This window comes from Hakea prostrata, chromosome 1 (assembly GCF_041222555.1).
Source record: "Hakea prostrata isolate BN-2017 chromosome 1, UWA_Hpros_2, whole genome shotgun sequence".
Classification (NCBI taxonomy): Eukaryota; Viridiplantae; Streptophyta; class Magnoliopsida; order Proteales; family Proteaceae; genus Hakea; species Hakea prostrata.
Window position 1 is genome coordinate 15,443,409 of NC_142600.1, and position 23,544 is coordinate 15,466,952.

General features: G+C 37.2%; 3 protein-coding genes across 3 annotated transcripts; 2 read left to right on the forward strand and 1 right to left on the reverse strand.

The window, feature by feature from the left end:
- The first annotated feature begins 299 nt into the window (after positions 1-299).
- On the forward strand, positions 300-11,224 carry MYB1 (myb domain protein 1). Its single transcript, XM_089165967.1, has 2 exons — positions 300-724; positions 9,322-11,224. The coding sequence occupies exons 1-2, from the start codon at positions 400-402 to the stop codon at positions 10,245-10,247; spliced, it is 1,251 nt and encodes a 416-aa protein (XP_089022093.1). The 5' UTR covers positions 300-399; the 3' UTR covers positions 10,248-11,224.
- Positions 11,225-14,923: 3,699 nt separating this feature from the next.
- LOC149027801 (uncharacterized) lies at positions 14,924-19,815 on the forward strand. The gene is made up of 2 exons (XM_089165977.1): positions 14,924-15,928; positions 19,048-19,815. The coding sequence occupies exons 1-2, from the start codon at positions 15,471-15,473 to the stop codon at positions 19,286-19,288; spliced, it is 699 nt and encodes a 232-aa protein (XP_089022103.1). The 5' UTR covers positions 14,924-15,470; the 3' UTR covers positions 19,289-19,815.
- Positions 19,816-21,787: 1,972 nt separating this feature from the next.
- On the reverse strand, positions 21,788-23,511 carry RPC14 (RNApolymerase 14 kDa subunit). Its single transcript, XM_089165990.1, has 4 exons — positions 23,415-23,511; positions 22,999-23,110; positions 22,292-22,368; positions 21,788-22,009 (listed from the first exon to the last, which is right to left on the reverse strand). The coding sequence occupies exons 2-4, from the start codon at positions 23,094-23,096 to the stop codon at positions 21,870-21,872; spliced, it is 315 nt and encodes a 104-aa protein (XP_089022116.1). The 5' UTR covers positions 23,097-23,110; positions 23,415-23,511; the 3' UTR covers positions 21,788-21,869.
- Positions 23,512-23,544: the final 33 nt, after the last annotated feature.

Below are 23,544 nucleotides of genomic sequence, written 5' to 3' on the forward strand. Positions count from 1 at the left end.
GTGTTAGTCTAATATTCAATGGAAGGGTGAAGCTGTCAAATTAAAACCAGCAACGAGCATATTTCCAGCCATTACCCCTTACATGAATCCGTTTTGAATCTTCGAACACATTCTATGGAAGGGTGAAGCTGTCAAATTAAAACCAGCAACGAGCATATTTCCAACCATTACCCCTTACACGAATCCGTTTTGAATCTTCGAACCACTTAAAGGAAAGGGTAAAGAAGACATTACGAGATAGGACATATGAGTATTTAACTGAAAAACACTTCAGAAAACTGGAAAAGAGCGTTGGAACACCTACCCTACGAAAGATTTCAGCTGTCTTCAAGTTCAAGCTACAACTGCAGTTAGGCGGGTAAGTACAGCTGCGGTTACAGAGGCAGCGAGAGCGGAGAGATGAAAGAAGAGGAGATAGCAGCGGTTGCCGACGGGGAGGGGTTCGATGGTGGCGATGGTGGAGAAGGTGGTGAGTGTGCGAGTAAAATTGGGGTTGGAGATGGAAATGGAAACGGCAGCAGTCGAGTCGGCACTGCGTCGGAAGATCGAGTTAAAGGACCTTGGTCGCCCGAAGAAGATGCCATTCTTAGTAGACTCGTTAGCAAGTTCGGCGCCAGGAATTGGAGCCTTATCGCCCGTGGAATCTCCGGCCGTTCTGGCAAGTCGTGTAGGCTCCGTTGGTGTAATCAGCTCGATCCTGGCGTGAAGCGAAAGCCCTTTACTGGTAATCTCCACGACCTATCATTTTCCTCTCCTTTTACCTGTGAATCGATGGTTTCATATTCTACTTCTTGTTCAATTGTATTCTGGTTTAGATTTTCTTTAGCGGTGGTTAAGGTATTGCTTTGAACGGTGCTTGGAATTGGTAAATAAACTAATTACTTAAATATAACTCTTGAATCAACTATCAATTTTTGGAGGAATGGATATGAAGTAGACTAGCTAGACCTCTGATATTCCCTTCTTGGAAGGAAAAACTTGTGAGAAACTCTTTATTGGTCCTTGTTTGCTCAGGTGCATTGTTTAACTTTGTTTCAGCTATATCTTCGTTGAAATCTCTTGGAGCTTGATTGGATCTATAAACATGATATTATCTGGATGGAAATGAGCTGCAGTTTCAATTTTGAAGCAATACTTGTCTTGATAATGTGTCTGTGTCATCCCTGCCAGTTGGAATTTATTAATGAAACAGCATCCATGTTGTGATTTTGAATTTATTGTATCAATTTCAGACTACTGCATCAATCATGAAATTTATTTAACGGTATCACTATTCATTCCCGACCCCAACCTCTTTCCGCCTCTTCTCTTCTCGTACTTTACCAGTGTGTGACTGGATTCTCGAGTTATTCATTAAATTTTCCTCCTTTGGATATTCTTGGGTCAACATTACACTGCTAAACTTGAAGCACAAATGCTTGCACTTTATCATCTCAACTGTTCTAAATACAATGCTGAAATTTCAGGATGTCATAATGCCTCCCACTCCTGGAGGAGCGTGCATCTGTAATGGTCTTGTATTCAGTGAGTTCAGAAAAGGATCAGGATCAAAATACTTTTGCTGTTGTTGTCTCTTTCTGATGCAGACACACTGTCTTGGACTGGTCCAACGCAACTGGCTTTCTAGATAGGATGAATTGGGTCCAGTTCAAGTCATGGATCATAGTATTCAGGGAGATATGTTATTTGGGGAGATGATTTCTTTGTTTATCTTAATTTTAGTTACTTTAGATCTCAGATTTGTAGGATATTCTGTTTTTAATTTTTTTTTGTTTCCTAATTTGAATTAGTTTCTTGGGTCGAGGCTTAGTGTTATTTTGGGGGAAATAATTGATGATTGTAGGGCATCACATTAAGGTTTCCATCATATCTTACATTTCAAGTATCAAGGTGTCATTGATTTACGAAAAAAAGGCCATCGAATTTGTATTATCAAGTGGCATTGATCCAGTGATATGATACTGTTAGGTGGAATAATTTGGCTCATTACACTAGTTTTTCTCCACTTCCACCAAGACAGGGATAACTGAGGATTTAATCACCCATGGATGGTAAAGCATGGAAGTACTCATTAAATTTTTTGGGTAACCAAGACAAGGAGCTAGTATGTTTGGTATAATAGGCCAACTTAGCAGTTATTAAAGTTAATATAAATCATCCGTCCCAAAAAAAGTTAACTTAAAAATCATTCTAGAAAAAAAGGGTAATTTGGGAGGGGAGGGGGATGATCTTTTTGGTACCACTTACAATGCGAAAAATAAAAAAGGTTTCAACCCTCAATACTCAAGTGTTTTATTGCAAGGTACCTTGGGAGATTGATTCTAGGTTATTATGGCTGGTGGAATTGATATCCTTGAATGGGCCACTTGCAAATTTTAGTAGCACATCTCAAACACTATAATAATGTGTAGCAACTTGGAACTTGGTAGAAACTTAACTTAAAGACATGCCCACTTAATTTAGGCATTGACCAAACTAACATGTGGTAGTTAATATGTATGACCTGGGATCAAACCTTATTTTATCTCCAAGACCAAAAACTGATCATTTGGGACAAGGGATCAAGTCTTAACATAAGCTCTTGGGTGAACAATCTTGGTACTGGAACCATATAAGGATGCATATGTAACATGTTAGAATCTGTGGGAGGTTTTAATTCAGATCAATCAAGATGGATCTGTGAAAGATAGGCCGTTCTCCAAGATTCCATTTCAAGTGCTGATATTGCCTGATCTACCAACCAGATTGATGGCTACAATTACTCAGATCTAATATTTAGAAGTTAAAGGTAATTACAAGTTGTGTTTGAGATTTACTCAAATTTCAAGAACAGGCAATGAACTAACTAAATAGGAAGATTCATGGGGAGTTTATAGAGGAGACAAAATAAGGAAGTTGGAGTCTAAGATTACGATCTAAAACTATCAATTGATGGAAGGATAAGGAAGGCAGAGAAAGCTGACAATAGTTGATGAAGCGAGAAGGAAATATTTTATCTAGTATATGTGATCCATGGGAAGAAAATGAGGATAGAGAATGTTGTATGTGAGTGTATGTAAGAGAGATATGAATCTTTATATTCTCTTTCAAGTTGTAATTGACTGTCATATCAGTGTAAGCTACCTATTAGGTTAAGGATTGGGTTATTTTTCTCCTTTTAACTGTAGAAGTCTATCTTTTTAGGCTTCTATATGCACTTATAACAGGGATAACTTTAAAAGCAAATTGGTGAACAGAATTTTGATTGTGCTTATTGCTACTAGTGAGGTACAATGGGCATTGCATGGTTGTATGACCATCATCTTCCCCAGCCCCCTATTTCTTATGCAATTTCTTCTCCTTCAACTTGCCGAAAATTCTTGCAAGTTCAAGGACATTATCCATTAAACAAGCTGATGTCAAGGTGTTTCTACAACAACAATAAATTTAAAGCATTCCCAACCCCGTCATTCTTTGTTTAATCCCCTATATCGAAATCATTGATTTTTGTTTTTCCACCCATCACTTGGTCACATACCAAACTAACCATCCAAACATCCCGAAATCAGGTTGGGATAACCCTTTTCATCCCTTTGACCCTTGATCCAAAGTTGGCCCAATGCTGTACAGCTAAAACCCTAAACTTCCCACAACATCTGTAACATTTTGTTTCCATAGACAAAAAATTACTTTTAATCCAGCCATCAAGCTCCTTGCAAACTTTGACCACATATTTTCCTAACCATTAGCGAAACTCAATCTCCTTCTCTTCCAAATCTAATCACAGTAACCCTAAGTTCCCTCATCTCAGATTCTTCTCAGGAAGTTCTAAAATTCTCCCAGCCCAAACCAATCATGATAATTAACTCTAGTTCTGACTAATTACTTCCTACACTCTCCTTATAGAATCATTCAAGTTTGGTTGCATTATGACCAGTTGAAACCCTAGATTCCCTCATTTTTGAATTTTCATTAACTTGAAACCCTTACCCTTAATTGTATCCCTTTGCAGCCTCCCTCAGTCATCCATGAAATCCCAAACCTTCACTGGTAGACTCTAGGTCTTACCAACCATAAATCTTTTGACCTAACACCCCTAAATTGACCAATTTGATGATGTAGGTCCCAAGGTCTACGCCAAGTGGAAACCCAAGCCATGGACAAGTCCTAGGCCTGCTGCCAGGCAGTAACATCGGGCTTGAGTAGCCATGCTTAGTCCTTTCTCAGAGTTTAGGATTTCTCCCCCTCTCCTGTACTTAGTCCTTTTCCAATGTAGTCCTTTTTAAGGCTGATGCATGTTGTTTAATTTTTCTTTATTGAGGCTGATGCATGTTATCTACTTAATCCTTATTAAGTTGATAGGTAGTCCTCTAAGAGTTGAAACTATATAACCCAAGCTAAGTTTGGGTTGTTTTTCTAGTTGCTCAAGTCCTATTTCCATTAGGGCTTTAGTCGAGGTTATAGATAGGCTCTCCTCCCAGTCTATGGAATAGAATACTTAAGATTATTTATGAAGTATTTCAGCTTTGCTGCCTAGTCTCATGTTCTCCATTTTGTTCTTAGTTAAACTGGTATACTCAGCCCTTGGCAAATCAATCTTGACTGTTGTTTAAGGGTTCTTCGTAAAGTTGAGCAAGATCCTTATTTGGTTCTGATATTCAACCTTCATCAACTGGTCCAGCTCTTCCATAATAAAAGACAAGGCTCCTCCACCCATTTAGTGGCAGCCTGTATTCCCCCATCCCCCTTCTCTCTTCCCCTCTAATTTCTTTTTATTTCCCCCAACCCTTTCAATCCCCTCTTCACCCCAAAATCAAGACACCCAAGAACTCCCTTGATCACTTTTATCTCAGTTTTGACCCACATCAACCCCTCATCTCCACTAGCCTTCGATTGAAGTCCCATCAATTTCTAACCAGCCAAACACCTAGATATCCCAACTCTTGTTTTGAAACCATAAATTCAAACCCCAAAATCAAAAAGTTCAATATCTTGAAACTTAATCATTAGAATCCTACCGGACTTGGTTAGCATCTCCTTGGGATTACCTTAAGGTTTGATCCAGGTTTCAGCCTAAACAGAAGACCCTGAGGCTCCCAAAACAACTTAAAGGAATTCATCCCATATCCCCTTATGGGCTGAGTATCCTAGAAAACCTTTGAGATTAATGGGAATTCTTATATAGATTAGACGTAATTTTACCATCGATTCCATCCCATCACAGCCCATATCATGAAATACCAAACCTCCTCACACACCACCCCCCCCCCCCCCCCAAAAAAAAAAAAAAAAAAAAAGAGTACCACAGCCCTAACTGAATTTACCTTAAAACTGACTTGTTTTGAAGCTGGTTCTTGCCTTGATGTTGGTTGGTGGCTCTAATTCAATCAAGGCTACATCTTAAGTAGCCTATTCATTGAAGATCATGTTCTCGGCTCCTTGTTGATATCTCATCGTTGTAGGACTGCATCACAGAGACTCCTCACCTTTGTGCACTGTTTGATCCAATTATGGTATACTTTTAAGGATCTTTGACTTCAATTGATTTAGCTTTAGCATTTGGTCATAGAACTTCTAGTCTACTTTATTTTTCGTTCTTTAATTTATGGTTTGGTGACTTTATAACTTGCATAATTTTGCAAACATGTCTTGTATGCCCACTTTGGTTGAGTGAATATCATTTTTCATTAGGAATGGCGAGTTGTTGGTACTTTGAAGAACATTGGATTAGGCAATGGTACCAAACTAGTGTGGATTGGCCAAGATGAATCTGCAGGTGATGTACCAATCTCCAAGATTCTGTTTCAAGGGCTGGTATTGCATAGATCTACCAATCTGATTCAATGGCTGTGATTGCTAAGAATAATATTTTAAATTTAAAGGCCTGGAGTATCTATGAAAATTTTGGATGAGACAAAATAAGGAGTGGGGTCCTTAGACTTATGATTGGAAACTATCAATTGATGGGAGGAAAAAGAAGAGAAAGCTGCAAGGTGATTAAGAGAAGAAAATATTTTGTCTAGTAGATGAGATGAATGGAGTATGAAAGGAGACGGGCTAATATTGACTGCTGCCCGAAGAGTCAGACAAATTAGAGAAGAAGGATAAGATAAGGAAGAAAAAGATGGAGAATTGGATAGGAGAGAGAAAGACCCAACTAAGTTATTACAAAATCAAACAAGATTAATCCTGAACCTACTCATAGGGGGTGGTTACTTCTATTTATGTTAAAAATACATTGGAAATTTTCTAACTTGAGGACCTGTGTACAATTAATCAACATGTCTGATGAGAGCCCTGTTTCTTAACAGCCACAAACAAAAAAATAAAATAAGATAAAATAAAATGAGAAAAACCTTAACCTTATATTTTAGTAAATTATGGTATTTTATATTTAGAAAACCCTAATGATTGCTAAACATGAACTATACAACCCTCCAGAAAATTCCTATATAAAAATATCAGACTTATCCATTCATCAAAAATTCACATTTTTCAATAAGATAATTGCAGTCTGCACCTGGGTTTTTTCATAGTTTTGGGGAGGGCAAAGGCAACCTTGGATTCATCCTGGCTGACTTTGACACTTCAAAAACCCAACGAATAAAACCATGCTGGTAAGACTTCCTAATTTCCAACAGACACAGAGTCCATCAACATGGCCCTGATACCACACAGCCTTGGACCAATCAAAGCCCCCTTGGGCATCCAGGCAAAGGTAAACTGGGTCCAATTAAATTTGGGGTTTTAAGAGGATACTTTATCATCTTGTGTTTTATTCATTGAGCTCATCTTGTACTGGGGTTTTATTTAGGATTAGCATTATTTGTGTTAGGAGTCCCTTAAGTTATCATAAAGTACTTGTGTAATCATTGTTTATTTTCAGGTATTAGAAAAAATGGATTGAGTTTATGTGCATGTGTGCTTTCTTCTTCTGCACTCCTTCCTCCTCCGTGAGTTTTCTCTCTTCTCTCAATAAATCAGACTCTTCTCAGGTTTCCCAACTCCTCCCCTTCATTTTCCTTCTCTACCCAATTCTTCACTTTCCCATTCCCCATTAGGCCTTATTCAATATTAGATAGTGAGATAGAGTTATTGACTACCTTATTATCAACTACCATTGTAATGTAAGCCACCTAAGTGACAAAGCAGTCCTCATGGATCGTCATTACAAAGACATCAACAGCAGAGAAGTTTATAATCTTTAAAGGAGGTGACAGGAAAATCTAACCAGTTGATGACCCCAAGTCTTCCAGGATAACTGTATATAGCTGTCTTTTCGTTTTAACCTCGTCCCCTACCTGTTTTTCTGGTGGAGTCCCCCCCCCCCCCCGGCCCTTCTTTTGTATGGGGGCTTGTGTTCTGGTACTGGAATTGGTGAATTTTGAAGGTTCTGTTGGATTTGAAGTTAGGAGGTCTTTCAATTTCCTTCTAATTTTAGCTGGCTATTGTAAGTGAGAAAATTGTTTGTATTCCTTGTATTTTTCTTTGAGCTTCAGGCCTTCAATATCCTAAGTTCTGACGTTGGTTTTCTGAAGGTAATTGCGCTTATTTTCCTTCTAAGTTCAAATCAACCCTGGATTTATTTGGGAGAGTGGAAAGTTGGGATGCAAGGGCCTCAATATGTCAATATTACCCTTTGGTTGTCTAGAAGTGAGACGAAACTTTTGTGATCATATATTTTGTGGATGATCTGTTTATCTGAATTCAATTGCTTTTATTTGACATTGGTTCATCTCTTGGTGTCGTCCTCTGAACCTCCATTAATTTCCTTTTCTGGAGGACTTCTTCTTAATGCTAGGTGTGGTTCCTTCAGTTATTGCTAATCATTAATCTATCAATTTTTATTTATTGTTTCTAGTTCTAGAAAGTTATATACTTCTTTTTCTAATTACTAAGTTCTGTTGAACTTGTCTCTCAAAAATTTTAATTAACACCCGAGAACTTAGGTATGGGTGGCTGGAAACAAATTGTAGAGAGTCTATTCAAGAGGAAATTTTGGACTCAGCTACCCTGCTGTTAGTGATGAGAAAAAACTTGGCCTTGATGGTGTAGACGTGCAGTGCCTTTCCTCTCACTTTTTCTAGCTGGGAAAGGGTGCTGTGCTTAAGCTTGGTTCCTTTAATTGTGGTTCATTTTGATTTTGAAGTAATTAGTTAAGAAATTTATCAAGCTTTATCCTTCACACAGTGTAACAACATCAACAGACTGAATTTACTTTCCTGGTCTATGAGATAGGTTCTCTTTTACTGCCCTTCTTTCTCTCTTTACTCAGGCAGGTCTTAGGCAAAGTAAAAGCTTGTATTCTTCTTGGAGATTTTTCACTACATAGGTTCTCTGTACCAAATTGTGACTCCACTATTTCTCCATTCAATTGAGCAGCAGAACTCCTCCCTGATCAAGTGGAAGCCTCATTATAGGCCAGGAGTACTAGAAATAGGTGACTAGCAGAGCTAAAATGATAATCAGAATAAGTAAACCAGAAGAAAATGTGATTTTATTGAAATTGGAAAAGTCATTTGAGGGATATTTTATAAATAAAGCTTCATCCAAGGTTGGTTTAGATTCATGGTAAATGAAACTAGTACTGGTTTAGAGTTTGAGTGGAAACACAAAAGATACTTCATCACTTGATTGATTGCTTTGATTTTGTATGTGTTCCGTCAGTATAAAACCACCGCAGTTTTTTATTTGATGGGGGTAGTGATGCAATTTATTGGTCCTTTTGAAAATGAATGTCTTCAATTCTGATTGTCAATTTCTAGTTGAATCTTTAGTTATTAGATCATTAAATTGCATATTGGTAAAAGTCCTAGCTGGAAGGTTTAGAGCCTCTTTTGCTTCAGCTACAGTTCATTGTATTTGTTAGGCAAACTCTTATGGCTGGTTGTTTAACAGGTAGGCTGGATGTTTTTAGTTTCAAATGCAATCTTCTTGGGCACTTTTAAATGGTTCAGGCATGGATTGAGACTTGAATATTAAGCGTTTTCAGCTATACTTTATGTGCTTTTTGGTCATCAATTCCATGTAATTTAGCTAGCATGCTTGTGGTAGTAGCTAGAAAGCTCAATTAGCATATGCTGCTTCTATCCTTTTGTGCATGAAAATATGCTATCCTTTTATGCATGAAAAATATACCAAATTACATTGAGAAAATACAAAATATAAGAGATCCAAGATCTTTTCAAGCCACCATGCTGCCCTTGTATCCATCTGTTGTTTCTAGCTTCCACACAGATTTACATGGATGGACACATTCAAACTTAGTATTTCATTTGTTTTTCTTCCATATTAGTATGCACAGACTGCTTTATGAGGCTAATGGAACAGAAATTATTGCAGAGGAAGAGGATCGGATCATAGTTGCAGCCCATGCAATTCATGGAAACAAATGGGCATCAATTGCCAGATTGCTACAAGGTAGGACAGACAATGCAATAAAAAATCACTGGAATTCTACATTACGACGCAGATGCATGGAACTTGAAAAGTTTAAGTCAGCATCTGGTGATATGCTGGAAGATGCCAGTCTGGACAAAACGAGAGCATCTTCAGAAGAAACTCTATCATGTGGGGATGTTGATTCATTTAAGTCACTGGAAGGAAAAGATTACTCCATGGAGCATGTATCAGCCCAGTTTGAGGACAAGGCTCAAACAAAGGAGAATCATCTCATTTATGAAGCAAACAATCCCCCTACTTTATTCCGTCCTGCTGCACGTTTTAGTGCATTTAGTCAATATTATCATCAAGGTGCAACAGCTGCTGCATCCTCCTCGTCAAAAGTTGTCCCATTGCATGGACCTTTGGTTCAAACCTTGAAACCAGATTCTGGGATTTGCAAGTTGCTAGAAAGTTCATATTGTGAACCCCTTGTTCCTCTACAATGTGGACATGGTTGTTGTGGGGTACAAGGTGGGGGACACACTCAAAGCTCTTTGCTGGGGCCTGAGTTTGTAGAATTTGAGGAGTCTGAACCATTCTCAAGTCATGAGTTGGCCTCAATAGCAACAGATCTAAGTAATATCGCTTGGCTTAAGAGTGGCTTGGATAAAAGTAGCACCAGGGCGATGGCTGACATCACTGGTCAGGCAGCTTCTCATGGACCACAAATCCAAATGGCTCATGTTGAAGGTAACAGGAAGACTGACCATTTGCGTTTTGAAGAGGGAAAGAACAAGCTTATGGGCATGATGACAGATGTTTTATCATCCCAGATTTCCGGGCCACCTTTTGCTGTATCTGCTAATGTTGAGGGATTTAGTTGAGTCCCATGCAGGATTTATCTGTTGAAGTTCTCAAGTTTTGGTCAGCAAGTTGTAAATCCCCGTGCTTGCTGATCAGGTACTTGATCGCAAAAGATAGAGTTTCATCTGATGCAAGGAAGGAGAAGACCTTCGGGGTATCCAGGTGAGTGATATTAATGGCGGCTTATCTAGATACACCAAATGAGAATTGGAAAAACCAATTAGGCCAGTTAGTAGAGTGAGACCCAAAGACAAAACCATAAGACAAAACCATTACAAGGTCTCGAGCTTTGTTTAATTTGGAAGCATGGGGACCTATAGTTTCTGTTTCCCTGTATCCTGTTCTTCTGTTACTGTACTTGTTCTTTCTTTGTTGTCGATCCATTGTTTCCATAGCAACAGAATTTTAATTATCAAACTTGTTTCTGACCACATCACAGACATGCTTTGAAGTTGGATCATGTACCCTGGGGTGTGGGGGATGGGTCCAGTACACATACAAGGTCCCACCTCCGAGACCTAGAGGTGGTGCTGCTTGGATCCATATTCTTAGTTGGGTGATGCAATTACAGTCATAGGAAACTATAGGGTTGGTAAAAAGAGGAAATAGGCATGGATACCAGGTGGTTTGGTCATTTTCTGGCCTCTTTTGGCCTCTTTTGGGAAATCATTTGCTACGGTTCAGTGGATTTGATTTCGCACAGGTTCACAACATATGGTTTTGCGCAGGTGGGTTGGGATTAGAACCTTCCAGTTAAGGTCCTGTCAAGCCCAACTTTCGGTTGTGCCCTTCAAAAGACTCAGCCAGCCATGGCAGACTAAGTTGAAAGAAGCCAACAATCATCTTCTTAAAGAAACTGCAAATATTTATGTGAGGCTGCAAACATAGCCGATTATGTGATGTGTCAGTATAATCCAATCACATGTTAGGTGAAATCTTATTATTTTCCACGCTTTATTTGACTAACTCAATAACACAAAACGTGACCTGGGATGTTTTTTTCTCTCTTGGAGTTTGGATTCTTAAGGGTCCACATTGATTGTTAATTTTTTTTCCCTTGACCCGCAAAGGAGGAGAACAATGTAGGCGTTTTCCATGAGAAAAATATAGTACAATTATTCATCTAGAATTAATAATAATAACCTGGGGTCTTCTACTTTTTTTTTCTTTTTTTTTTTTAAAGAAAATTTTGTATATTTTATACTCAGGGTTTCTTTTTTTTAGTCAACATACAGACTATTCTATAAGTCTTCACTATTGATCAGAAGATAGTATATGAGTTAATTCATGTGATAGATAATTTAAGCATTTCATGAATTTATATCCTTTCAACTCTAGGGCATTACTCATTAAAAAAAAAAAAGAGTCCAGGGACTTTTTTTAATTTATTTTATGAATTCAATGGCTAATATTTTTAATGGTGCAACGCTTTTATGGGGATAATGATAATCTGCATCTAGTTGACACGATTTTGATGAAACAAAAAATAATTACTAGAACCACAAAAACTGTCATCTTATTTTTTATATTCATCTTCGTTTAATGATGTTTTGATATTTTTATCAAAATTTTCAATAATAATCTGAGCTATTTTAATTTCTTTATTTTGGACTAAAATTTGGCTATGTATGTGGGTTTAGGTCAGCTGTCATTTCTCATTTTATCTATTTCTTTATGGTCCGATAAAGGCAAAGAGTCTTGTCCGGATTCATGCAAATGAGGAAAACATTTTCATGAGTAATACCTACTTTTATCATTTCTTTTGGAAAACCAAACATTTTTTTTGTCACGTTTAAATGTTACATAGTAATTGTACATTTAATTAGTAATTGCAATGGTAACACATTGCTTTCTGAGAAGCAAATTATATAGCAGATAGCTTAAATGAAATGGTCAAAAGCATTGGTATTAATGTGAGATGGTTAAATGTCTTAATCTTTGTCAAGACATTACAAGTTTATAAACCTTAGAATTTATGGAGGAAAACTAATTTTATAAGAAAATAAAACCAAAGGTAGAGAGGGAGTCAATTCTTACCCTTATTGAAAGCTAAAATATTCTGACCTTAATCTGCCCTTAAGTCAGAATTTTGAACCCAAACTCTTTTTAAATTCTTATTAAATTCATATCATTAAGGCCAAATTTGTTCCCTAGACAAAACACTTTAATCTGGTTTTAGGTTTCCTTGGTACATGTGTATGGTTTTGACTTATGGGGGGAAACAATGACTTGAGCCTTGTATGACATTCCATTCTGATCTGAACAAGAGAGAAAAGCTTGGCCGAGGCCAGAGGAATAAAGAGAAAAGTTAGTGTTAATTCATAATCAAAGACTTGTAGACCCAATTTCTGCCGACACCCTCCGTGTCTTCTTCCACTTTTATCATTCTGGGTGTCTTTGTTTCATTCCCCAAAATTGATTTGCAGCTGTTTGGATACTTTAAATAATGGGTGTAAATCTTGATCCATATGAGATTTGGGTTACTGTTTAAGAGGCTAAGCATTTGGTTATTCAACATTAATCTTCATTAAAAGGAGCAGTTTGGATCTACTAGTTGGGTTCTTTTCTGTCTAGATCTCATTTGACCTTAATTGGATTCTATGGATTATGATGTTCTAGGTAACGTGTAACTGACACCAAAAACTGTTAAGTGTGATGCAAGATTGGTTGCAGTGGTGCATTGGAACAGATGGAATCAGTGGTTTTTGTTGGATGATATATAGAACTCTTATTAATTCATGAATATACTGCAAAAGAACCAAAGATGAGGTTGTTGGTCTTCGTATCTTTTCAGTCTCTTTTTCTTTATCATTTCTTCCTTCGTTTCATCCTTTGGTTGAACTTAATTTGATGTCTCTTAAACTGTGACTGTTTTCTCGTGGCTACGTAGCAGAAACTAATAAATTTCATCTTCGATCTACTAGTAGTTGCTTCCACCCAGTAAAAAAAAAAGAGAAATCTCTGAACCACTTCATGACTATAGTCATCTGTTGCAGCCACTCCATGGACTCAAAAGGGTGAAGAAGAATCACCAAACGCCACCAAAACCAAAAGAGTCCTAGTGTAGTAAGTACTATATAAGTCAAAGAGAGTGGTTCACCTGAATGATAATCTCATCTCAGATCTGGTCATTCCCATTCATGGCTCAAGTTATCGGTATTGTATCACATATGTATTAGTAGTTTTTCTTTTTTCCTTAGTGATATTAATATCAAGTTATAAAGTATAATTGATACAATATGGACAAGAATAGCATATTTAAAAAAAAAAAAAAAATTTAAGGTTCACTGCTTTATTTATGTATTTATTTAGTTTTGACAGTTGATACATGATACATGGGATGGTAATGATATTAGAAAGAAAGAAAAAAACGAAAAATAAAATAATTGTCACCTCCTTCTGTCACCAACACAACAGAATATACTTTACTATAAAAAAATAATAATAAATAAATAAAAAGGAAAAAGGTTTATTAATATAGCTTTCCACATAATCAAGTTGATCAGATACTTTTAAATGATATGAGAATTTTTTTCAAGTTCTTTATGTAAACCATCTACTAAGAATAAATCATAAAAATTCGTATTTAAGGTTCCTAAATTTATCAAGGCCTGAAGGGGATCAGATATATCAACTTTGTTTGTATTTTCAAAACTCAAACATATGATTAAGAGCTTGGCAAGTTAGTGTTTCATCAATGCATCAAACATTATCTAATAATGTATTATATATACTTTTGATTCTTTTTCTAATTTGAAATAAAATGTAAAAGTCACTTACCAAACACCACGCTCCATACATTTTTGCTCCTCATGAGACTGTGAGTCTTGTATTCAGATAATTCATTCATCTAGAAAAGAAAATTTTCAATCCATATGATAAGATACTTGATATACGTGTTTAATCTAAACACAAAAAGTCCTTATTTTTAAGAAAATTTAAGAAACATAGGAAACCTTTTTTTTTTCTTTTTTTCAGACAATTTTATTTTTAGGTTAGGTATGCTGCTATGTGATTTAAATATTTTTTCTCCCCTTTCAACATATAGAAGATCAAAACTCTGCACTATGGTGCAAGGTCGGCAATTGAATATTTACTTACCCATTGTGTTGGACACTTTTTTCTTTAGCACCTTGTGTTGGACTTGGACACTTTGTTGTAAGAAGATTAGCAAATCAATCCACCGGTATTTGAACCCAGTTTGTGAACCTTGGGATTCCACCACATTAACATCTCCTGAAACTTTTCTTTCCTTCCTTGTGCAAATGTCAGTGACTCTCCAGTTCCTGCTCGTATACAGAAACCTACACACAGTCTTTTGCTTTTTCCTTTTCTTTTTCTTTTTTTAATTCTTGATTGATTGAGTTGATAATTTAGTTCTTCCCATTTTAAAGTAAAATGAAAAAATAAAATAAAAAAATTCCTCCAGCGAAGGAACATCAATGATTGAATGTCTAAGCCATGTAAGACTTCATGTTGAAGGTTTCAATAGCAGAATCTACTACACTAACCAGTCATCTGCTTTCATTTATAGAAATTTTTTTTATCGTGCCATTGTTTTGTTTAACAGCAAATAAATAAACAAAAGTACTGAGATCAACGTGAAAAAGACAAGGATAAATTTCCATTACAGATTTCTGTCTTGTTTCAATATTTAGCTTTTCCTATAAATGAATTATTTTAAACTCATTTGTCACTCTGTCTCTCTCTCTCTGTCTGTCCTCACTATATATTTCTGGGTAATTGCAGATTGTGCTCCTTAACCCACTTCTAATGTATGATGTATCCTTTCTTCACGAGTACTCATTATCTCTTCTTACAGTGTCTTCCGTGAAGCGGCATAATCACTACAGTGAAGCCACGATTCTCTAGCCATGATTCTCTGCAATAAGGACTGTTCACCTGAGTATCTCAAATCCCTTCCTTCGCAGAACTGTTCGTATTTTGTCTGCTCTCTATCTGTAGATTTACTGCAAACAGCCAAAATGATAAACAGATCACCTTCACTCAAAAACTCAGTTGTTACTTGTTAGAGAGTTAAAACAAAATCCCCCAAAATACTAACTTTACTCTGATTGTCTCTTCTTTAACTTTTTCTTTTTCTTTGCTCGGCTGCCTTCTTTTTCCCTTTAGCCCCCTTCTGCCTATTATTGAACCCTTCGAAGCTTCAACCTAGGAGGGTTTAATGCTCTGCTTTTGCTGTTGCCTCCTTTATATGAAGTTTCTGGTTCTGGGTCTCGGAAATGGCAGCCATAGAAAAACCGCATGTTGATGTTGCAGGAGAATGGAGTCATCGTCGTTCCGTTGATGGTAGCGAAGAAGGGAGTGAAGTCAGCGTATGCTTCTCAGATGCTGATGACCAGTCGTGGCATTCTCCGTATGATTCCACTGCTGGTGGGTCGTACGATGATCGCAGGTTTTCTTGCGTTTCTGATCCCGAGATAGGAGATGTATCAGATCAACGCAGGAACTCCTGCGTTTCGGATTGTTCGGTAGAGATACATTTGGAGTCTGGAGTTCCGGAGATTAAAGTGCATTTGCCTACCAAAGTGGAGAGAGATTGCAGGATTTGTCATCTGAGCTTAGATTCTGTTAATCATGAATTTGGGATTCCTATCGAATTGGGTTGTTCGTGCAAGGAAGATTTGGCTGCGTCGCACAAGCAATGCGCCGAGGCCTGGTTTAAAATAAAAGGCAACAAGTGAGTAAAAACTCCCCTTGCTTTGTCTGCTTTCAGTCATTATACATTTTCTTTTGTTTATGCAGCTCATAAAAGTCACCCACCCCTCAAATCTTTCCTATTAATTTGCGACTGGGCAACCCTTGCTATTGATTCTGTAAAAATTTTGCTACTAAATACTCCTGCATTAGTTGAAATTTTACTGTTCGTGGATGAAGATATGATGATCAATTGGAGTTAATTTGCAGTTTTTTGGCTTTCATCTTTTCGTCAATTTTTAGAATTAAATCCTTAAAGGTGAGTTTAGAAGGTTTTCTATCCATTCAGCCAACCCAGATGTTAGTAATTCGCTCACTCTATTCACTTATCTTTAAAAAAATCAAATAAGAACAAATTTGCCACTTCGTTTGGAAGGAAAATAAGAAACGAAGAGATTGGGTGGGTTGAAGTTAAAAAGCATGAGGAAGTTTGTTTCTCTCTTAAGTGCTCCTTTGTTTGCTTTGTAGTCATTGCTTTAATATACTCCCAGCAATTCAAGCTTCCCTACATCATTCCTTTATCAAAATGGAGGTTGATATTGTGGGTGAAAGACATTGTACTTGCAGATTCTCTGGAATGGATATTCTGATTCAGCTCCTTGTCGCTGATTCTTCCCCCCCCCTCATTGAAGGATGAGGGTGCTTGATATAACTAAAACTACTTGTTCTGTATGAGCAGTTTCTGATAAGGCTCTACAGCATTGTGGAGACTCCAAATTTATTCTGTTGTCTCCATTATGTTATTTTAATCCAGGCTGATGTAGTTGATGCCTTACCCTCTGGATCGATCATTACATGAATCAGATGATCTTAACCTTTGATAAATCATTAGTAGAAGGGATGGAAAAGTAGTTTTCCCTTGGCACAGTGAAGTGGGATTAAACATCAGATTGATGTCACTTCCACCTTATTAGTCCCTTTAGGTTTACAGTCAGTTGATGGCAAGGTGTATGTAGCTTATGTAACATGGTTACTATAAATGTTGCATCTTTGTCATTATGTCTGCAGATGCTTTCATGCGCTCTTTTTCCTTTGGGTTTTTTGATTGGACACCCGTGAATGTCTGCTTGTTATCATATCTATTCTATTACTGTTTGCAAAGGCCAAATTCAATAATTTTCACTCATTTCTTAGCTTGGAAATCCATAAACAAATTTCACAACTGCATTTGTTTTATGCACTTTCAACGCTTGTACAAAGGCTTTACCTATCTGGAAAGGAGAGGAAAAATATACAAATAAATAAATAAATTTGGATGGAGTCTTTCTTACCCTTCCTCCCCTCCATCCTCTCACCGTGAGCAATAATCTTTCTATGGTCACATTGTGGTGGCAGATGTTTATTTATCTCAATCTGGCAGTTTAACAGGTAGTGCAGGCTGTAAATAATTATATCTGCACTACAATGTCTTCTAACATTGTCTAAGTCCTTCTATATGCTGATTAATTATGTTTTATCCGTTCTTGCTAGACCCAATGATATTTTGACAAGTGTCAAAGACGAAACCATTTGAACTATGTAAATCAGGGTATTTTTCTTCATTAACTATCTTAATGTTATTACTGATGGTAATTTTAAGATTAAAGGTATGTATAATATATTAAAATTCAGGGTTGTACAGTTTAAATATAAGACATGGGGGATTCTTGAAGTAATCCTGCGTTCAGATTGCATGAATAAACAGGCTACTGTGATCTTAAGGTACTGTATTTACTCTGCCCCACCCCCCCCCCCCCCCAAAAAAAAAAAAAAAAAGAAATTTAGGGTATTGCAATTCCTTGATTGGATTCCACTTACTGTTTGGGTGGGGTCTTGAACAATCCAACTTGGCTGAGGTTTGGAAGCTGAGATGTTTTCATGCATTGGAGCTTACAAACACCTCCATTTTCTGTATGAGCATGCTGAGCCACCCTGCATATTTCTTTTTTCAGGCAATAGGAAACATATCTTATAAAATGGTGAAAAACTTTGCTTAATTTATTGGAAATTCCTCTTAGGTTGTTATGCTACAGGAAGATGTCCAAAAGTGTATTCAGTATTTGGTTTAGTAAACCTTGGGTAGAGGGAATTAAAGCTATGATGTCTGTATGCATGCATTGAACTTCCAGAAGCAGATTTGAGGCTCCAACTGTAATCTATTCATGTTGAAATATCATAAAGGTGTATCGAAAAAATAGATAGTGCATTTAAGAGCTTTCTATGATTGAAGATTTTGAAATCCTGCATCTGTGTAATGTTCTATATAAATGGTTGTAGCTCAGTAATATTCTCACACATATTTAACTGTGATCTCTTATACAGTGACGTATAAGCCTGCATGCCCATGATTTTTGTTTGTTTTGTGTACTCTAGCGATACTGCAAAACATCTGATGTCAATTCTTCATGAAGAATCCCATAACATTGATTAGGAAGCTTTTATGGGCCCCTAACTAAGTCACCCATTAATATTTATATTGTCTATTGATATCTTACCTGTATTTTTCTACTTTAGTTGGATAAATGGCATCCAATTTATAATTAACCATCGCTGAGATGGAAAACTGGTTATGGATGATTTTTTTTCTTTTTTTCAATCAATGTGGATAAAAACATGGGCAGAAAATCTGCTCATTGCAAACCGAGTGTGAGAGAGAGATGCTTATTCTACCTGGTTCTGATTTTTTCCTGAACAAAGGTACCATTCCTCTAATTTCTAAGAAATCATCTCCATGACTCCAGTATTCTTTACTCTGTTCCAGATTGATGCATCTCTTTCAAATTCTTGTGCTATATTGCCTCAAGTTTACATCCCATCCAATGGAGTAGAGGTACAATCATCCACGTTTAAGTTCTATAGATATGAGTTGTTGCTTCATGAAGACAAAGCTTAGAATCGTACAGATACATTGATAATTTACAGAGCATAGTATCTTGAGTTGAATTATATTTGACCACTTGTCAGTGGTAATTAAGATGTTATGAACCTGCAGTGACTATTATACAAAATCCTTTTGTGCCTACTGCAGTTACTTTATTTCAGTCTCATGTTTCTTTATTAAATGATGAGCTTTCTGCTAAAGATTGTTCTTTTTATATCTCTACTTATATTTATATCTTGTAGGACCTGCGAAATTTGTGGTGCAACTGCACGGAATGTTGTTGGTGCAAATGAGACCCAGTTTATGGAACAGTGGAATGAGACAAACACAGCAACAGTCACAACAGGAGCCACAGCTGCAGCTGCTCCATATGCTGAGAACCGAAGCTTCTGTCATGGTCATCGTTTCCTGAATTTCCTGCTTGCTTGCATGGTCTTTGCCTTTGTCATATCTTGGCTCTTTCACTTTAACGTGCCATCATAAACTACTGTAAAGGGGATTCCGTTATTTCTTTCACCATGATGGATGAGAAGCAGCAAACAAGCAACACATCAAGCTCCAGAGTGTAGGTAACAAATGAAGTATCTCCCACTATTTCACCCAAATAGCCCTTCTGCATCCAAGGGCAGTGGTTATATCATAATATAGTATATCCTTGTATTTTCTCCTCAAGTCAGAGCTGTTTTATCTTCAACCCCTTTTGGGTTCTGGAAAACGAGTTGGTTTGGTTTTGTTTGTTGGGAATATAGTTCAGTGAAGAGAATCAGGATAAGTTACAAAGCCTGAAGCACACCAACCCAAGAACCCTCCAACTTTTCTTGCTCGCTCTGTTTCTTCTTTTCTTTTCTTTTATATATATATATAATAATATGGATTATGGTGCTGCTTTGATGATTTCTTTCTGTAATACCAATGGCGACTGCCCCTCTCACAAGTTCTTTGGTCCACAAACTTATCAAATCGATTCCAGGTGGGTGGTTGAATTGATTCTATATTGTTGCTTTAATTTTTTTCTTTTAATTTTTTTCTTTTTTGAGGGATGATTAAATGGTGAACCTCCCTTCCCCATGATTTAAGTATTCTGGAAAGAGAAAAAGGACAAAAGGAAAAAGGAGAAAACAAAGATGGTGTTCATGGTGACGTTGAATAGGCGTCCAAACCATCCGAACCAACTAATCCTTACCCCGTTGTCAAATATGCATACGAATCCCAGACACGTCACACGTAGTGGGTCGGTGTTTTTGCCCCCTATTCCATCAGGACAAAGTGAAAGAAAGTGCCGACCTGGAAAGTATCCTTACACGCAACTTCATGTGCACTTTCCGTTGTTCTGGCTGATTTCATCTTCTAATTTGATTGTAATGGGGAAATGTTTATTGTTTCGTTTTTTTTTATTTTTTTAATACGAAACTGAAAAGCTTCATTCATGAACCGAAGAAAAAAAATGCAGACACAATAAAGAAAAGAAAGAAATACAAAAGATAAATGCATGAGAGCACAAGGTTCGATCCAAACCAGGGAATGAAAAATGACCAAATGTCACACATGTAATAGACAACGTCATCCAGGTTAAGGAATGGGTCGAGCCCAATCCCTTAGAAAAGTGGCCTTAACAACCACAACAACAATTAAGCACAAGGAATACGACACACGTATCCTCCATAAAAAATGAAAGAGGCAACACGCCACAAAGGCGGATATAAACACGCCACGAGGACGGAAATACACGCCATAAGGTCGGAGAGATAACACGCCTCAAGGGCGGAGACAACAGCCACGGCAAAGATACACTAGCGGCGACCAACAACACGAGACTCTCGCAGTAGCAAAGCTTCCAGATCGACGGAAGATACTTCTAGCTCTGGTGTAAAACCTTCAGACCTGCAGTATGCACTATCCAATCTCGTATCAACCTGAAACTTTTTTTTTTTTTTTTTTGTCCTTCTTTAAACCTTATTGTTTCGTCTAGTTCAATAAGGAAAGACCATATATGAACGGTAATCAAAATCAAAATTTAAAGTATCCTATGAAACCATATGTATCCATATTTCGCCCAACCGATACGATACATCTCAATGCGTCTCTCCATTGAATTACACTAAGTACATAAGTAGAGCGATACAATACTCGATACAGGATGATACGTCTCTTAAAATCGCATGATCGATATGATACTTGATACCGATACTTTAAACCTATAAACCTTGATCAAAATTACAAATTGGGTGTTCTATTCAATAGAATTGTTTCTACCCTAGAAAAGAAAAAGAAAATTCCAATTGAGTTGTTGGATACACTTCTCTTCTTCAGTCATCCTTCAAATCACGTCGGAGAAGAAAAGTATGTTGCTACACCCAGCTTACAGGAATTTTCCTGCCACCAAAAAAGAAATGGAACAGGCATTTCTCCTTTGGGTCTATAAACTTCCGAGGTTTATTATTTTCTGAGACATACAATGTGGATTGTAGCATTGTCTCATTATTAGCGGTAATGCTCTATTGCCAAGACCATAGACTTAAGTTGAATTCTTTGAGACGTATTATTAGTTGTGTGAATTGATTAATTGTACGTATGTATATATCTGTATCCGAATTATTGCCACACATGAACTTGCAATGGTGACCGACAAGGGAAATCACAGGAGTGTGGAGTCGAACATTTGATTGGACTTGTTACGGGTATTGTCTCGCACCATAAGGACATCAAGTATGGGACAAGAGAATGTTATGGGATCATGTAACAACTGTACCAGTAGACAAGGAGTTCATTAGAGTGAATGCAAGAGTAAGCTGATTATATGATAATTTTTAGTCACTGGATCCTGCTTGATGCTACAGCATATTCAAGTTCTAACCTCTCACTGCAATAGCAAATGTTTGTGACAGAAGATAGAGCATTGAAGTGTGGTACCTCGCGAAGCACTGATCAAATTGGATTATGTTACACTGTTACTAGATAGGTTGAATCACATGGAACAAATAATTCGATTTCAAAATCCTTACATGTTTTTAGTACTGAACTTTACATAACTCCAAGTAGAGCCAGAGGCAACTGCAGTTTTCTTTTACGGATTTATGTTCATGGCTTTAGCAGCCTCGCTGGTTTTGAAATCCACAACAGCCTTTTCAAAGGTGGTCCTCACATGTTGGCTCATCCCCATAAGATCCTGGAGTGCATCTTTAAATACTTCCTTTGCTGGATCACCTGCAAAGCCCCAAAGGAAAAGAATATACTGCATATGATTACAGCTTGACCATTAAACCTTTCATACAGAAGAACTGATAATAATTTCCAGGCAAAAACACAACCCTTGTTCAATGGGTCGGGAGAAAGAGAAGTGGATGTGCAATCTTTCAGTTAAACAAGAACAATGACAAATAAAGTTTTACACCATAAGAGGGGATGTTAACTACAGGGATGGATGCTAAAAACTAACATTAAACATGACCTGAAATAAGTTGTCAGTGAGAGTTGCATGCCAAATACCTGTAGTCTGCACCCTTATGTTAATGCGAGCTTCTGAAGGATGAGGAGTACTATACCCACCGACTGACACCCTTGGACTGAAACATATAATGGAAAACAAGCTTAGGGAGACTTCAATTGGAAGAAGGGAAAAAGGAGGAAAAGAAAGAAAGAAAGAATTCTTCATTAAACATTGAGTATTACTCTTAACAGAGTGATCATTTTGGACATGGAAACATATTGCACTTAAATCAAATCTACATCTAAAATGTTAACAAAGGCATCACAATTATCCAAGGGGCTTAAAACCACAGCCCCAAGAAGACAAGGTAAAGGCCAAAGATGACAAAGATCCGAAAATCGTGTTAATTAAATAGTCTCTTAATTCTGCAGAGAGTAAAATTCACATAGCCAATATATTAGTAAGGCTAAGGTTTGGTTGAGCTGGGAATTGAGGGTGTAATACAATGTAACAAGGTAGCTACTACGATCATGGCAATAAGAGCAACAGATAGGCGGGTAACCAAGAACTTCTAAACAGGGTATTTCCCTATAAGGTGTTTTATGTTTTTCTCTTTTCCAGTGACTCGTTATTTGACCTATTTCTATCAGCTGAAGAATTGTAAGATTATTTGCTTTTTCCTTGACAAAATCGTACTTATTGGAACGAGAAAAAACAAGATCCCATGTGCAGAGAAAATAGAAAGAACGAATAATTTTGTACGAACTCTTGATTCAAGGCATATCTGAGTGAAATTGCAAGCGTGTGATCCTCATCAGTCAAAGAAAATGTTGCCTGCGTATTATCTGCGGAACCGAGTTCCATATTGATTGATGCTCCTGCACACAGAAAGAAAGGTTAAAGATCCTTTAAATAGAGTAAACAAATTAAACCTTCAATGAAGTCTAACTAATGCAGTTTCGTTCTAAGCAGAACACGATATGCAGTTATGAGCTACCGAGGCATCGATCAATAGATGATAAGAGATGCCACTAACTGCCTAAAATATGCAACAACTAGTGAACATATCGGATTTCATCAACAACAACAAAAATAAATAAATAAATAAATTGCATCACTAGTTTTGAAGTACATAAAAAGCCTTGAACGATCCAAGCAAATGAATTACAGAGAAAGCCTCACCTGAAAAAAAGGAGGAGTTGATGCCAGAGAGCGATGCACAGTGCTCCGTTATCAGAGACCGCTGCGATAAAAGAAAGCCAGAAAGGGTTGGGACTTGGGAACGAAGGAAAAGGGGTTAGGGTTTACTGGA